General features: G+C 37.4%; 1 protein-coding gene across 1 annotated transcript in view; it reads left to right on the top strand.

Annotated features, from left to right (window-relative positions):
* The window catches only part of LOC307166714 (NLR family CARD domain-containing protein 3-like), a gene marked incomplete at its 3' end in the record, with an annotated part of 35,896 nt that extends 32,025 nt beyond the window's left edge, over window positions 1-3,871 (top strand). The window contains exon 11 of the mRNA XM_079885251.1: window positions 3,862-3,871. Coding sequence (XP_079741377.1) covers window positions 3,862-3,871 — 10 coding nt within the window. The remainder of the gene's footprint in view (window positions 1-3,861) is intronic.
* Between the last annotated feature and the right edge of the window lie 11,674 nt (window positions 3,872-15,545).

The raw sequence follows: 15,545 nt of genomic DNA, 5'->3' as shown, positions 1-15,545 counted from the left end.
GACTCGCTTAGCGTGAAACTTTGCATGTTATGTTCTTATTCTGAGTCCACTTGCCTGTTTATATATCTAGTATAGTCTACATCCCCAATAAGGTCTTTTATATCACTGTATTAGTCCATTAAGCGTTAAGTGTCCTGACCGCAGGGGAGTCCTGGAGAATGAGATATTGAGGGAATCCCCGGTTCTGAAGCACAGAGCTGCGATATAAAGTTAAGAAAACTAAACAACTGAGAGAAATATATGTCTACTACCTCAGATTTAGCGTTTGATCCTGTAGGCTACATCAGCATCGGGGAATAACATTATAATCTCGTTCACGGTAGAGAAAGCTACACATACAAAAGTAACCTTGAAAACTTACATTTTAACACAGCTTTTGTGTCTTTATCAGCTTTTTCAAAATCTATATACTGGCCCTGATAATCATCACAAATAGCCTACTTACCGCTTGCTCCATTTCTGTAAATCCGTTTTTATGAATGAATGAAGCTCTCTACTCGTTGCTTTATAGTTTTCTTTGTCAACAGCTGAGGTCAACAGCTGCACTTCCACCCCCTGCTGGTGAGGTCGACTAACAGCTATTGAGATTATCAATCTGCAATCTACTGATTTTCCTGCCGTTCCCGAATGTTAAATGTTGAATTTTCTGTTGAATTTGAACCACTGAATTTGTGGAAGCGAAATAAAATGGACCGAAAATTGCCTGTCACATATTATAGGTTGTATTCATAAACAGAATGAATATTTTGGAAGTGAAATCTGAAAGGTGAATTTTTTAATTTTTAATAATAAACGACTGTGAAATGTTTTGAATTGAAATATTCACAGCTTAAATATACAACCATGTTGAATTTCAGCCCATAAAAATGCAAGCCCTAAAAATACAATGCATTAAAATGCATGCAGGGTTAAAGCACTTTTCAACCTTCATAATATATTTCCAAGACTCTTGTGATGGTACATCGACTTACAATAGGTTGAATGACATGTCTGCCATAGCCTGACGGGGTCTGTATCGCTTTTAATCGTACTTTTAAACTTCGGGGTTCGGGTAGTAACACCCGCGCACAAAAAGAACTACAAAATTCGACTGCTTTACGGCATAGGCTACCTCACTTCCCCCAACACGTCCTCACATGCTGTTGGACTTGTAAGTATATTGCTTATATTGTATATCACTCGGACAAGCTTTCACTCGTTGGTGTGAGCTAAAAAGCACCTGGCGTTCTTGTTGATGGATTAGTAACTTAGACATCTTCGGAGGCTATAGCTCGATGTTCGATGTCCGACGATTTGAAACGCCATTCCCCAATCGAACTCGTGTAACTGTCTGTCACACGTTTTACCGTCCACAGCATTACTTGATAGACAAAAATAGGACAAGAATGAGCATCAAACAGAAACAACCCGCTTACGGGGTGTTCGAGGCGCACATACAATACAGACTGTGCCGAGTCAGTTAAACAGGGCGCGCGCAGCTCTTAACCCTCTGGGGTCTAAGGTGTTTTTGGGGTCCTTGAGATGTTCTGACATGCCCTGACATTTTTGCTTTTTTCAGTTGCTTATAAACATATTAATGGCAAAGGTGTAAATTCACTCTATATAGCACAAACAGGGCTACCATCATATGTGAGCACCATGCATGTACATGTTTGTATTTTTGAGAGAATAATGTTTATGCATGGTTATTGAAAAAACTAAAAACTAAAGTTTCTGAAATAAGGCGATAAAACACATTCTAAATATGTGCCAATAAGACTTTTGACTAATGGATGTCATCGCCTAGAGTTTTTTCTTCAAAATGATGTGAAAATTTTCCTGCCTTATTATTCACATAACATAATGCATTGATTTAAATTTTGCAAAACACTTTCTGTCTGGAAAGGCAATATGCGGAGTGGGCGTCAACGATCATGCATATTTAGTGGTTCGCACCTGGAGACAATGGGGCCCACATACTTAATGAGCCATTCATTCAGGTGTGTCACAAGAAAGAATGCAAGAGCAACAGTTGGAAGCATCTCAATTTTTTTTTATTTTTCCACAAATTGTGCTTGCAAATTGGCCTATAATATCAAAAGGAAAACATGTCTAGTAATTGTGCAGTTAATTCTCATCCTGTATTTTCAGTTTTGGAATATTTATCCTCTCCCCAAATTTGTCACTAATAAAACACAATAAAAAATTATTTTAAAGAAAAGGCTTATATTTACCTTTTATTAGTTTGTTTACATCTACCTTGTTTTTTTTTTTTTTTATTAAGGTTACAATTACAACAACAATTCAAGTGTAATCTTTCTTTGTAAAAACTAAAGTATACATTTTATCATACATATTTCAAAGTTAAGGATTCATTACTTGAATATAGCCTAGGCTACATTGGAATAAACACTATAACATATTATTTGATTATTTTTGACAAAACATACTATATTTAACATATGAGCAAAAATTGGCAAACAAAAGCTTATTTGAGGTGGCAGATATTTTACAGTAAAAATGTATAATCTATCCAAAACTAATCAATGAAATGTTGTCTTTCATATGTCTGTAACATAGTAACTTTCGTTTTTATTATAAGAAATATAAATGTTAATTTGCAGTTTAATACGTTGCTTATACAAATACATTTTATTTCAACATATTTCACTCGATTTTTACTCAGTAGCTTATAGCAATACAGTTTGCTAAAAGCGAAACATTCACAGACAGAAACGATTCAAATTTAAACCGTCTTTTGCCAGTTGTGGTAAACAGCGGCATCTCTGCCGTTCATTCATTCATTCATGCACAGATACGCGCCGCATTTGAGAATGAAAAAAAAACTTACTACATTATTCCATAGCCTCGGATCTGTTTCTCCTCGTACTTCTGAGGTAAATTTTCCATTATAGTATTATTCCTCACAGTGCTGCGAGACTGTGTAAACAAGTACAATGATCTGATGTGTTTTCTCGAGCTGATGTGGGCGTTCACAGTTTGCGTGGATTGCCTCAGACATTTGCGTTTGAATAGCGCGCGCTCTCCGTGGGCGGGGTCACATTACATCTGAATGAGCTCTAATTAGCTCGACTGGAATCGCTCTCTTTTAATGCAGATTTCACAAGATGGGAATATTTGTTTTTTATATAAATTACTTCATTTAAAAGAAGAGAATTCAAGCTTCATGCCTGTGTGTCTGTATGTCTGTTTGACTGAGTATTCGCTGAGTTATGGTTCATTTTCGGACGCGTTTCAGAATGGACTACACTGACAGAGAGAAGGCAGAACTCGCATCATGTTTATTTTTCTTTATTTGGCGAAAAGCACAACACTTTGTTTTTATTGTGAGTATACACAAAAATAATACACACTTAACAGGATCGATTGATGTATAACACAAGCATATAAGATAAAAAGTAATATTTTATTTTATTTTTTTGTTTTCACTGATAAGGAAAAAAACGAGCCTATCGCGCCGGCGCGATAGCCGACCTCAGGGGGTTAAAGGGGACACACCTTATTGCCACTCGTTACAGCTTCCATCCGACTGAACAGGGACCGGTATACAGGGGGGAGGGGATCAGGCCGTGAGTGAAGAGACTGCTCTGCGTGAGTGGTATTTACGACAGTAACGTTAAATACAAGTAGTCCACAGCGACTCTAGGGGTCGTTGTTTGACCAAAACGGAATTCTTACCTACTGTGGCTTTAATGCAATGCATATTTTTTTAAGTAGTGCAATTCAACACGCTTTTTTGTTACAAAAACATTTGTCATTATTTTACTTCCATATATAGCTTATCTTAGTTTTCTCATGAAACGATGTGACATACATAATGTCTCATACTGCATATGTGACTGTTTGTGTGTTTTATTTTAGGTATAGATGACAGTCTGATCTTCTGATGATCATCTGATGGTGAATAAGGATCCACTACAGAGACTCACAGTCAACAGAGACTGAAGATAAAGTGACTTCACTGTTATAAATTAAAGGGTAACTAAACCCCTGGTCAGAGCCTGACTCCACCCACTGGCAATATTTGAAAAATGCTGGAAAAGTGGGCAGAGCCCAGCGTAGATAGAGGGGACGAACCGAGGGCGGGGCTGAGCGGGGGGGCGTGCACCTGAGACCCGCAGTGACGGATTAAATGACAGCTGCTGTCAGACTCTAAAATGGAGAGTGACTCACAGGGTCGCAAGACGATGTAAAGTACATGCATCTGATGAGTTTTATCGAGTTGATGTCAATAGCGCGCGCTCTCTGTAGGCATATTCATATTTTGCTGCTATGTGGAAAAAATCCTGCAAAATGCGGCGGCGCGTTTGTCGACCGCAGAGGATTAACTTTAGCCTAGCCATAAATTGTGATTATATATATGATCACTCACATCAAGACGCCACTGCGGTGGTGGAGTCCATGCAGGAGGAGCAGCGTTTGGCACTGCGTCGCTTTTCAGTGCGAGCTGTGTGGAGAAGCCCATTTCCACCTCTATTGCTTTGGAGAAGCAATCCCGCGTAAAATGCAGTTTGCACACTTGAGCTCCACTGGTGCCTAATTTCCAAGTCTGCTGGAAAGCCATCGGTCCAGCAGTGCTGTTGCAACCAGCAACACTACACCTACGTACCCTCCTGACCATTGTACTAAATACAGATAAATCTACGCTAACTTGAAGCTATCCTAACTGATGCAAAACTATGCGTGGTAGCTCGTACCAAGGGAGGGCGTGGTGAGCTGGAACCTGCTTACGTCACATAGTACCGCAAACATCCAATTCAACTGCAGTAGCCGCCGTTCAACCTGAAGAGGGCAGCACTCAGACGTTTTTACACCATATATTGTAGAATTAAAACACTTTATACCCAAATGTCAAAAAAGTTACTCGAATCAATGAACAGCACTAATAAAGCCCCATTCTTACAGATCATTAACTAAAAAAAGTTGGTTTAGGGTTTAGTTACCTTTTAAGACTTCATTTAGATTTCAACAATCCTCTGACAGACCTGATAAGGTGGCAGTGAAACACCTTTTATTTCACAGCAGCAAATTACAGTTTCTCATTCATAGACCATTTTATCTGTATAAACTCAAAAAGCTTTGAGTTTTGTTAGAGTAAATATAGAGCCTGAATGTGTTTGTGTTTGTGTTGTACCAGCAGAGGGAGACAAAGACTAATGAAAGATTTAGTTTTCATAATTATGAGGGGGAAAAAAGTTCAAGCTCACTTTTGGAAAACAAACAATGGAAGCTTGAGTGTATACATGATTTTAATAATAGTTTTAATAGATTTGTATTAATTTATTAAAGGGGTCATATGATGCGTTTTCATGTTTTCCTTTTTCTTTAGTGGGTTATGTTGCTGTTTGAGCATGTAAAAGATCTGCAAACTTACAAAGCTCAAAGTCTCATACAAAAAGGTTTATTGTATCTAATGCCGGTACACAATGTACGATTTTGGGCTGTTCCAGACGAAAGATGAGCATCGTGAAACAATTGTGGTGATTTCTGTGGTCGTGGCTCCTAAACGGTCTTTAAACATAGATAGCCTGTGATCATTACAGAGTGTCATGATCATCTCACAGTGTGTTGCTGCTACGACCTACATCTACTGACTAGACAATAAAACTGCAACATGAATTGGCGTATTGATCAACGCGACATGACACTAAACCTTAAAACTTATTTTCTCAAGCTCCATTTGCAAAATTGTCATGCCAAGTTCAACTCTTTCCCCAAGCCATCGGACGAAACAGCCTGAGACAAAAAGGCATCAGACATAAATGCATCTTTTAGTCTGAGTCTGTTTTGTCCTATGCCTAATTGTATGAGACTTGACACCTGATGATCATGTGACCTACGACGCGTTATCACACGCGCAACAACTTAAAAGATTTGAACGACACGTTTAATTCATCTATCTGTAAATAATTGATATTGATTAAACTTGCTCATTTTGTGGTCTTTTTGAAGAAACTGCTGCCCATTTATTTTGTGAATACATTTAGGGTTTATTTAAGTTCTTATATTTAAACCTACTAATTTGACCCACCGTTTTATCCTTAACGATATTATTTATTTTTATTACGAAATCCCAAAATTGTCATCTCTTGAATATGTTGTTAATTTAATTTTATTTTATATCCAAACATTTTCATCCACAAGCAAAAGTGGCTGCTTTTTGTTTTCCTCTTTTTCTTGTTGAATTTAACTCTCGTTTCATTCCTCAGGCCTAGGCCTATAAATAACAAAAAAAATAATAATTTTAAAAAATGTATTATAATGAATTATTTAATAAAATATATATTAAGATATTCAACCTTGTAGGTTCTTTTTTCCTGTGTAAAAAATCTCATATTATGTATGCAAACCCATAATATATATATATATATACCTCATAACATCAGTAACTCGACAGCCCTACCTAGAATGGTTTTCCTCAGCGTTTGTAATGTCTGCACAAAGGGCAGCTGTGCGAAGATTCGCCTTTGGAGAAAACTGTTGATTTTGTACTCGAAAAATTTAAGTATCATTAATATTAAAATTAATATTACCTCAGAATGAATTGCATTGCTATCCCACCCCAAAACATACAATAATAACAATGATAAATGCTGACCAATACTTAATTATATTACTTTTTACTGAAAATGATATAATTCAATAAAACAAACAAAATGTAATGTATGTCATATGACATAGCTATGCATGAATACACTCTAGATGTGTATATAATGAACATATCTACATTTTCTTTCAAACAATGAAATAAAACATTAAATAATTATATTTTATTTACTGACAACAATGAGAAATATTAATAAATTAGTAAAAGAATGAATGAAAGTCACCATCGGACAATAAACAAATGCATACCGGTATACAAGTCAACACATGAAACAAAGCTTTATTCAAACTACATTCATGTATGTATGTAGGCTACAGGTGCTGAACCCCAAATCTTTCCAAATCCGGCGTCTCAACACAGCGGTTCCCATTCTGCGGCTTTATTCTGATGAATCAGCTGACCGCCAGAGGTGAGCCGTTCCTTCGTGCTGGAGGTTGTTGTGTGATGTGTTGTGCTTCACAATCTGAGGCAATAAGGGCAGGTGTAGTGATGGAGGGTTAGAGCAGGTGGAGTGATGGAGGGTCTCGTAAGGGCAGGTGGAGTGATGGAGGGACTCGTAAGGGCAGGTGGAGTGATGGAGGGTCTCATAAGGGCAGGTGGAGTGATGGAGGGACTCATCCATGGCACCATTTCCAGGATTCAGCTCTGGGGTCTTGATCCTCAGTGCTCACATCAGTCTGCTGACACTTCAGATCCTACAAAAATGCACAAACATAACACAAAAGCAGTCATTTCAACCGCACAATGTCATTTGATTTCAGTATTATTTAGAAGACAAAAACGCTTTTTTCACAAATGCCGCCATCATCTTTCCTTGCAGGTCCTGCTCCAGCTCAAAATATCTGCAGCAAATGCACAGAAATCAAGAATCAGAAAAGTGATGTAATAGCTCTGTTTGAAATTACAATAATTTAAATAAACTACAACTTAATATTGAAATAGTTGTTATTAATTTCTGTAGTATACTCACTCAAAGCCTTTGATGGCAGCATTCAGCTTCATGAGCCACTCTCCACCGGATAAACACACATCTGTTCATCTGTCCCTGTAACATCCAAGACTCACATTACCTCTGTGATTTATGAGCTCAACACTACATTTACATGTTGAGGTTGTTTTATCTTTTTATCCAACATAAATGTTCCCCAATTTATCAACTACTAATGGACAAATAAAATAGATAACTTATGTTTATTACTTTATAGATTTGTTCTACATAATAGCACACATTCATCACTCAGATGTCTATTTCATGTTGTGATGTGCTCTTCTGCAATACTTATTGACGATTTTCCTGTCAGATGTAAATAGACATTTAAAATGAGCGTCTTTAAGGTGTATGATTTATGTAAATCCACTTTAGAGACCTAACTTACGTGTCCTTACTGGAGCTCCCCTGTTAGCTAACGTTACACATAATATAAAACGTGTTTTTACAGCAAAATCACAACTATACTATACTGTGTAACGTCTTTACACCTTCAACAATTCAACAGTTTACAGTAGTTCAACACATGCGATTTTAACAAAAGGAACGTGTTTACTCACATTTGAAAGCACCCGCGTCGCTGATCTCTGCGATGATTGATAATGACGTATCCTCTCGCGTGGCCTCCTGGGATAGAAGAGTATCCATCGGTTGAGCACTCGAAAATCTGCGCTGAAGCAGTAAGTCATCCGGGAACTTCTCGCCTACTCTTTTATGAATACTGATGTTTCGAACGTACTGCTTCCTTCACGTACTGTTTTCGCCTACTATATAGTAGGAAAGTACGCATATTCGAACGCTTTCATCTTCTAGAATACGTTTTAATACGTTTTGTGAGTTTATTTTTAGTCCATCTCCTACCCTGAAGTCCGTTTTGCAGAGATGGACTAAAAATGAACTCCCAAAACTTATTAAAACGTATTCTAGAAGATGAATTCTTCAAATAGTGGTAGAAGAGGCTATGGTGCTGGTCCTTCAAGAGTCACTCTCAATCTGTCTGTCTATAAAGCCTATAAAAAAACAGTCTTCATGTATTTCACAACATTTCAGCTTGTGATTCTTATTAAGAGGGGGTCATTTTTTAGGATTCTTTACCTAACCCAAGTCTCTGAGCCCCTGACACCTTGCTCTTCTGGAGACTCCAGGTTGGTTGCAGTTCTGGAAAATGGTGGTGCTGAAGACTAAAGGGTTCCTGATGGTTTCACACTTAATTCTTCACCATAATTCTTCATTATTTTGCAGTTAATATGTGTCTTTTCTTCTCTACCTGTTTTTGTCTGACCCTGCTGACCCAATGAGCATTTCACTGTCCAATGGTCATGCCTTAACTGCAATCTTTAGTATTACATTAGTATTGTATCCTTCTCATGGGCATTTAATAATTTTTGACTTTTCAGTCTTTGTTTAATCTCTTTTTTGGCTTATTTTATCTGTAATAGAAAACTTGCCTAATAATTCTGCACACCTGAAAATAAGACATTTTTAATTTCCAGCCTTCATGAACAATTATATGTCACTTATAAATGATTAAATACAAAATTAATAGTAGTTATTAAGATTAATATGGTTTGGAATTGGCAAAATGTTCCTGGAAATAAAATATGATCAGAAAATCAACGTGCCTAATAATTCTGCACGCACTGTACATGTGTATGTGTATATATATATAATTAGTGCATCACCATTATGCAGGCAAAAATTTTCAATTATTGTTATTAATTTATTAATAATATTGATATAAATTATTGTCTATATAAATTATATAGTCTCAATCTATATTCCGTTAACTCTATATTGACCAGCTCTAGTGTGCATCCTAGCAAAAGTGAATGACTGTAATTAGTTCAAAATGATTGTCATCAATGCTTTTCTTGAGCAATAATTTTTTTCTTTTTCTCATTTGGCAGATGCAGTATTGACCAACTTTCCTTCGGCGACTGAATGGGAAATAAAAAATGCAATTTCTGGTAATTTTAAACAAGCACCAGGGAGAGCAGGGGGTGGTGGTTATGGATATAAAGCTAACCATTAATTCTTAAAATTTTTAGTATCTTTAAGTTGTTTTACATATTTTCCAATATTTTATTTGTTCATTTTTATGTTTGAAGTTGTTAATATAATTGTTCTAAATAAATCCCTTAATAATCAATTAGTTTGGATGGATTTTCATTTATGAGAACCTGTTATATTTGAGTGAAAAGAATCCTTATGCCTCATTTTGTTGTCTATTACATGTATATGTAGTGGAATTGATGACTAGTCTATTCTTGGGCTATGGTTAGACGTCTATTAGATTTTCACTGACAGCCCAAAATCAGCCTTGTTTTAGCCTAGATCCATATTGCCTGTCTATTAGACGTATATATGTAGTCGTTTAATAGCTGTCTAATTGATGACTGGTCTATTTTTGGGCTATGGTTAGACGTCTATTAGACGTATAAATATAGTCATTCGATAGCTGTCTAATTGTCTATTCTTGGGCTATGGTTAGACGTCTATTTGACGTATATATGTAGTCATTCAATAGCTGTCTATTCTTGGGCTATGTTTAGACGTCTATTCTGGGCTGTGTTTTGACGGCTATTAGACGTCTATTAGACGCAAAATTGCTTGCTGGGGGTATAGCACTATGCTAGCATTGGTTCCGCCGGTGTTCTCCGGCGGTCAGAAGAAATAGCGGTGCTGTGTTAATATATTTCACGACACTAGCAATGGGTACAGACTTTTGAGCTAGCAGTCACAAAAATAGACTGGACCAATGAGGTTTTGCTAACTTTATAACCTAGAAGAGAACCACAAAGTACTTTTGGCAGATTTTGACACATTGGTAAAACAAAAATCTATTTCAGTGACTGCAGCACTGCGTCGGTTACTACATTAACCATCATGTTAACGATCAACCTAACAGTATTTGATTTGGTACAATTCATTCATATCGAACATTAAGCAAGCTTACCTGTACGCTTGTGCCAAGGTCCAGAAATGAGCTGTGTCCGGTGCAGTACGTTGGTGTTGCTCTCCCGGTCATCCAAAAATCGATGGATTTTCAATCATATTTCCCGGTCAACTATATATCGATGCATTTTCAATCATATTTCCCGGTCAACTAAATGCCGATGACTCTTCAACAACAGCGTCGTTTCCCGGTCAACTATAAATCAATGACTTTTCAACACATTCAGCGATCGCCCGGTAAACCAAATATCAATGCTTAATCAATCATAAAGATAACTATAGATCAATGTTGTTCCAATATTGTTGCCATCAACATTAATAACATCAGGTTTTCATCGATATGGTAATGATGATTCAACATTTATTTTGCATTGAAATTTCAACATCAACCATAATGATGATTCAGATGGAAAAACAATGCTTATTCAATGTTGGCTAGTGTCTAACGCTAATAAGCATGCCAAAATTATTATTATGACGAAATTGTCGGTCATTAAATAAGAAAACTAAATAACTGTGTAGATGATTTGCTTTGTGTAACCCAACATCAGACATTAGGCCGAAGTTTTTTTTTGCACACAGTGCCGCGACCAATCAATCACTCCTTTACTGGCTGCCTGCTGCACATTCACTGTACTCGCGGCTGCGACAACTCGCGCTCGCTTATCAATGCATTTTAATTCGCGCCTACGGTAGCCTATCTTTGTAGAACTTCAAAAAAAGTAGGAAAAAAAAGATGCTGCAGCCAATGAGCAGCCGGCGGGGGCTGGCTGCAGGACGACTCAACCTCCACAGACAGTTTTTAATGTTTTATCAGACAATAACTACTCAAGAATTTGCTTTAGTATAATTTTCGGGACAATTAGGGCCGGATTCGGGATTCGGGACAACAGCTTAGATTTCGGGACTGTCCCGAATTTTTCGGGACGTCTGGTCACCCTACTTCCTGCTCACCAGAAGCAGGTCCCAAATCTGCGCAAGATGTCAGCGCCATATTAGGACTTTGTCGGCTTCACTTTTCACCAATGGAAGAGAGTGAAGAGGCGTCGGCGTCGTCCATCTTTTTTTACAGTTTATGGTGTGAGGCATGACGCATTTTCGTCATATGAGTGAGGTCTGAGGATGTCCTAAAATGTTCACCATTGTACAAACTTCTGTCAGTTCCAGTGAAGGTGCAGCAGTCGCGACTCTTTGCAGCTGATCTCAGGTCAGATGAATTCTGTGTTGTGAAAAAGATGGTTAGGAGCTTTGGGTTCACTGACCCACAAACAGGCTCCACCCACTCTGACCACACCTCTCTCACACACACACACACACTCTCTCTCTCACACACACACACACTCACATACACAATCTCTCTTACAGACACACTCACTCAAACACACACACAGACACAGACACACTCACTCTCTCTCACAGACACACACGTATACACAATAACAGCCATTTACACTGAATATATGGCTTTGGAAGACTGGTGTGTGTGTGTGTGTGTGTGTGTGTGTTCACCTTCTCCAAGGTCTGTGTGGTTTGTCCATCTGTGTCATACTGGGGGATTTAAGTCCAATCCGTCTGTCTGCATCTGCAAAGTGCTGACAGACACACGGCAGATTAACAGAGAGACAGACAGACGAGACGATCTAACGCTGATGCTGGAGGTGTTTAAAAGACCACACACACACATCTGCACATCGTTTGTCCACTGTCCTGTTACAACAAACCCCTGAAGTTGGTCACCATGAAATCAAAATGGAATATTGCAGTGTTTATTTTAAATGATGATCTGTGATCTGTGATCATTTTAAAATCGTATTCCTGGTAATCTTGAATCAGAATAACTTCGCTTCATCTCTTCTCTTCTCTTCTCTGATGACGAGGGCAGGGCAACATGTCACTCACATGAGATCCACCAATAGCAAACCACAACCATCCAATCAATTTCCCACAGATAAAATCAAGCCCCGCCCACATTTGTTCTTGTTTGAGAAGTTTCACTCGGACATACATCACAATAGGGAAGAAAAAAGCGCAATTTAAAGAGTTCAAAGTCCCACTGATGTGCCTTGAAACTCACAGCGTTATTCGTGTGTTAAACAGGAAGACAGGGCGGGGCATATCAAACAGCTCTTCCCCTTTTTTTAAATAGCCAAAAACGTTTCATTTATATCACAGCTTGGTAAAGCTGCAGTTTCCTCCTAATCTTTAACCGTTTATCTTCTTAATTTCCTCCATGTCGCTTTAAAAATACAGAATTCTGTGCAGAATTGAAAGGATCCGATGTGTTTTGTGTTCTGCGGCGACTCGATCATATAATCCACTCTGTGTGTCGTGTCTCTGGACCGGTATGGAATTAATTTTGTTCCAATAATAATGAACGTAACTTTTCAAGAAACTAATTAAAATATAAATTGAAACTGAATAAAATATCTTTGAAACTGAAAAAGAATAAATCGCAGGCAAATTTTTTGACTTCGTTTTTAATACACTGCATGTTTTGCTAACTATTTCTCATATTGCGTTCGCTGATCTGAACTTACAAATGCGCTTCCAGAGTTTTCATTTACGCTTTTGAAGTTTTCGCTTACGCTTCTGAAGTTTTCGTTTACGCTCCCAGAGTTTTCGTTTGCTGGTCTGACACATTTCTCTCGTGGGGGCGGGGCTAGTAGCAGTGTGCTCTTATTGGCTACTGCGTTTTTGATTGACAGCTTCTTCACCTGGAAGTGAAGACGTCAGTGCTGTGTTTATGTGTGGATGTGAGCGTCTGTAAGCGCAGCTTTCTATTTCATTTTAATGATATTAAGTTTATATCTGTATTTTTTTGTATTTTTATATTGTTGAGATGATTTCTTATAGAAGGAATAGTAGCCTACAGACGAATCATTATCATTATCATTAGCCATCGTCGCTATCAGGATACTGGATAGCCTATTCGAGGTGAGTCAGATTTATTTATTTTTAATCAATACTATACTAATACTATTTATAATACAGTAGCCTACTGGCTTTTTTCAGGTGGAGAGGCATTTTAGAGCTCAGTGAGAGCCCATAACATTATACAGCTGTGTTGTCTTGATTTAACTTAGTCCAATAATTACATGACTTGTTTATCTACATTCGGTTACAGTCTTCGATTAGATCATATTTCCCCCCAGCCACCCCAACCAACATTGGGCTAGAGTAATGTACAGTATCTGACTGTACTGTAGCCTACAGTACAAAAAGTACTGTATCAGTCAATGACCGATGCCCAAGGACCAGAGCGCTGTCAATCACTGCCTGATTCAACTTTGGCAATGTAAAGCCTTTTTTTTAACCATGCCAATAAAGCTATTTAAACCTGAATTTCTCAATTGCTGATTAATTTGCGATGCAGAGTTTTTGAAAGAGGAGAGAAACGACTTGACCACAGAACACGTCTCTGTTCATAATAATAAACACTCAATTATTTTGAATCTTGAAAATTATTTAATTATTTAGAAATTATTTATTCTGATTACTTTTGTGTGATAAAGATGACTGATAGATAAAGCTATTATATGTAGCTAGTATGAGTAAATGCTTTTTCTGTGTCCATATTTGACTAATAATAATGCCAAAAATTGCACTTCAAATGAACATTTCTGAGAAAAATGCTTAATCTGTAATAGTCTTTAATAATAAATATATGTCCAAATTAAAACCTTAATACATGCAAGTAATTATAACTGAAAACATCCAGCAACTGGGGAATACACAGCCATGGATATATGTTTATATATAGGGCTATACAGCCATCTACTGGTTACACAACAGTATTACAGATGATAAATGCTTCATGACTCCCGAGGTAAATATTTAAGCTAGTACTGTAAAATCCCTTAAAACATTTATATAATTTGTTTGGAAAAAATATTTTAAATCTACAACTTGTTACTGTATGTGGGAGTTCAAAGTAGTTTGTATTGTTAGATTATAATACATTTCCTCTCTCATTTTCCAGGGAGTGGAGCAACTTTTCCATAAACAAAATTCTGATGCTGACACAGAGGATGGAGCAGCGGCGGTTTCTTCATTAGGGCGATCGGGCGACGCACCACCAAAGTGTGAAAGGGACTTTTTCAATCACTATCTCATTCAACCACAGAGTTACGCTAGCAGTCACTCACTGTTGTTCTGCCTCTGGATATAGTCCAATCAGCGCCAAGTCACGTTCTGTGGAGTACCGCCTCTTTTTGGGCGATTTCACTCTGGCTGAGAATCGCCCAGAGTCTTCCCATAGACTTACATTCAAAGATTTTTTTTTTCGAACTGCAGGCACTGCAATGCATTCCCTATGGGTTCCGGAAGGGCTCGCACTAACGTGCTTTCGTCATCATACGTAACCTTAACTTGTGCAGCGATTGGTGGAAACAAATATACCTCTAATAGTATTTAGCCATAAGCTGAAGTGACATCCAATAATTTTCTCAGTGCATAATTTACATTTCACGGACATATTCTCCATCTATAAATGTTAGAAAGTCAATATTTCCAGTTTGATGTCATGAGTGGGCGAGCTTTCTGCAAGCTATACTTCCGTGAACGAGCGCCGCCGCGTGCTGGCGTGCATGCGCGCCGAACAGACGGAGCGCAATTATTCTGACTAAAATATACATTAGCACTAAATTATAAATATATTTAGCTAAAACATTTGTTGTTGAATATTTGTTGTTGTTGGTGAACATAAATGTGCTAGAGAATTTCAAACCTACATGTGTACTTTTATGATATTAGCTTCTTTTTTTTTAAGTTTAGCAAATTACTTATTTAAAAAGCATTATTTTGTTTTTAGATTGTAATGTGGCAATGTTAGAATGTAATGTGATTTGACCCCTTTTTTGGATAGACTGCAGATAGACAGCAAGGTTACACTGTTTGTTTTTATAACCTTCAATATGAATATTGTTTGTAGGACAATATTGATCAGGATATTAAATATTTAAAAAAAAAAATAAATACAAGGTTTTTTTTATTCAA

This window comes from Squalius cephalus (assembly GCF_949319135.1).
Source record: "Squalius cephalus genome assembly, chromosome: 11".
Lineage (NCBI taxonomy): Eukaryota > Metazoa > Chordata > Actinopteri > Cypriniformes > Leuciscidae > Squalius > Squalius cephalus.
Note: the sequence above shows the minus strand (reverse complement) of the source record. Positions and strands in the feature narration are given on the sequence as shown.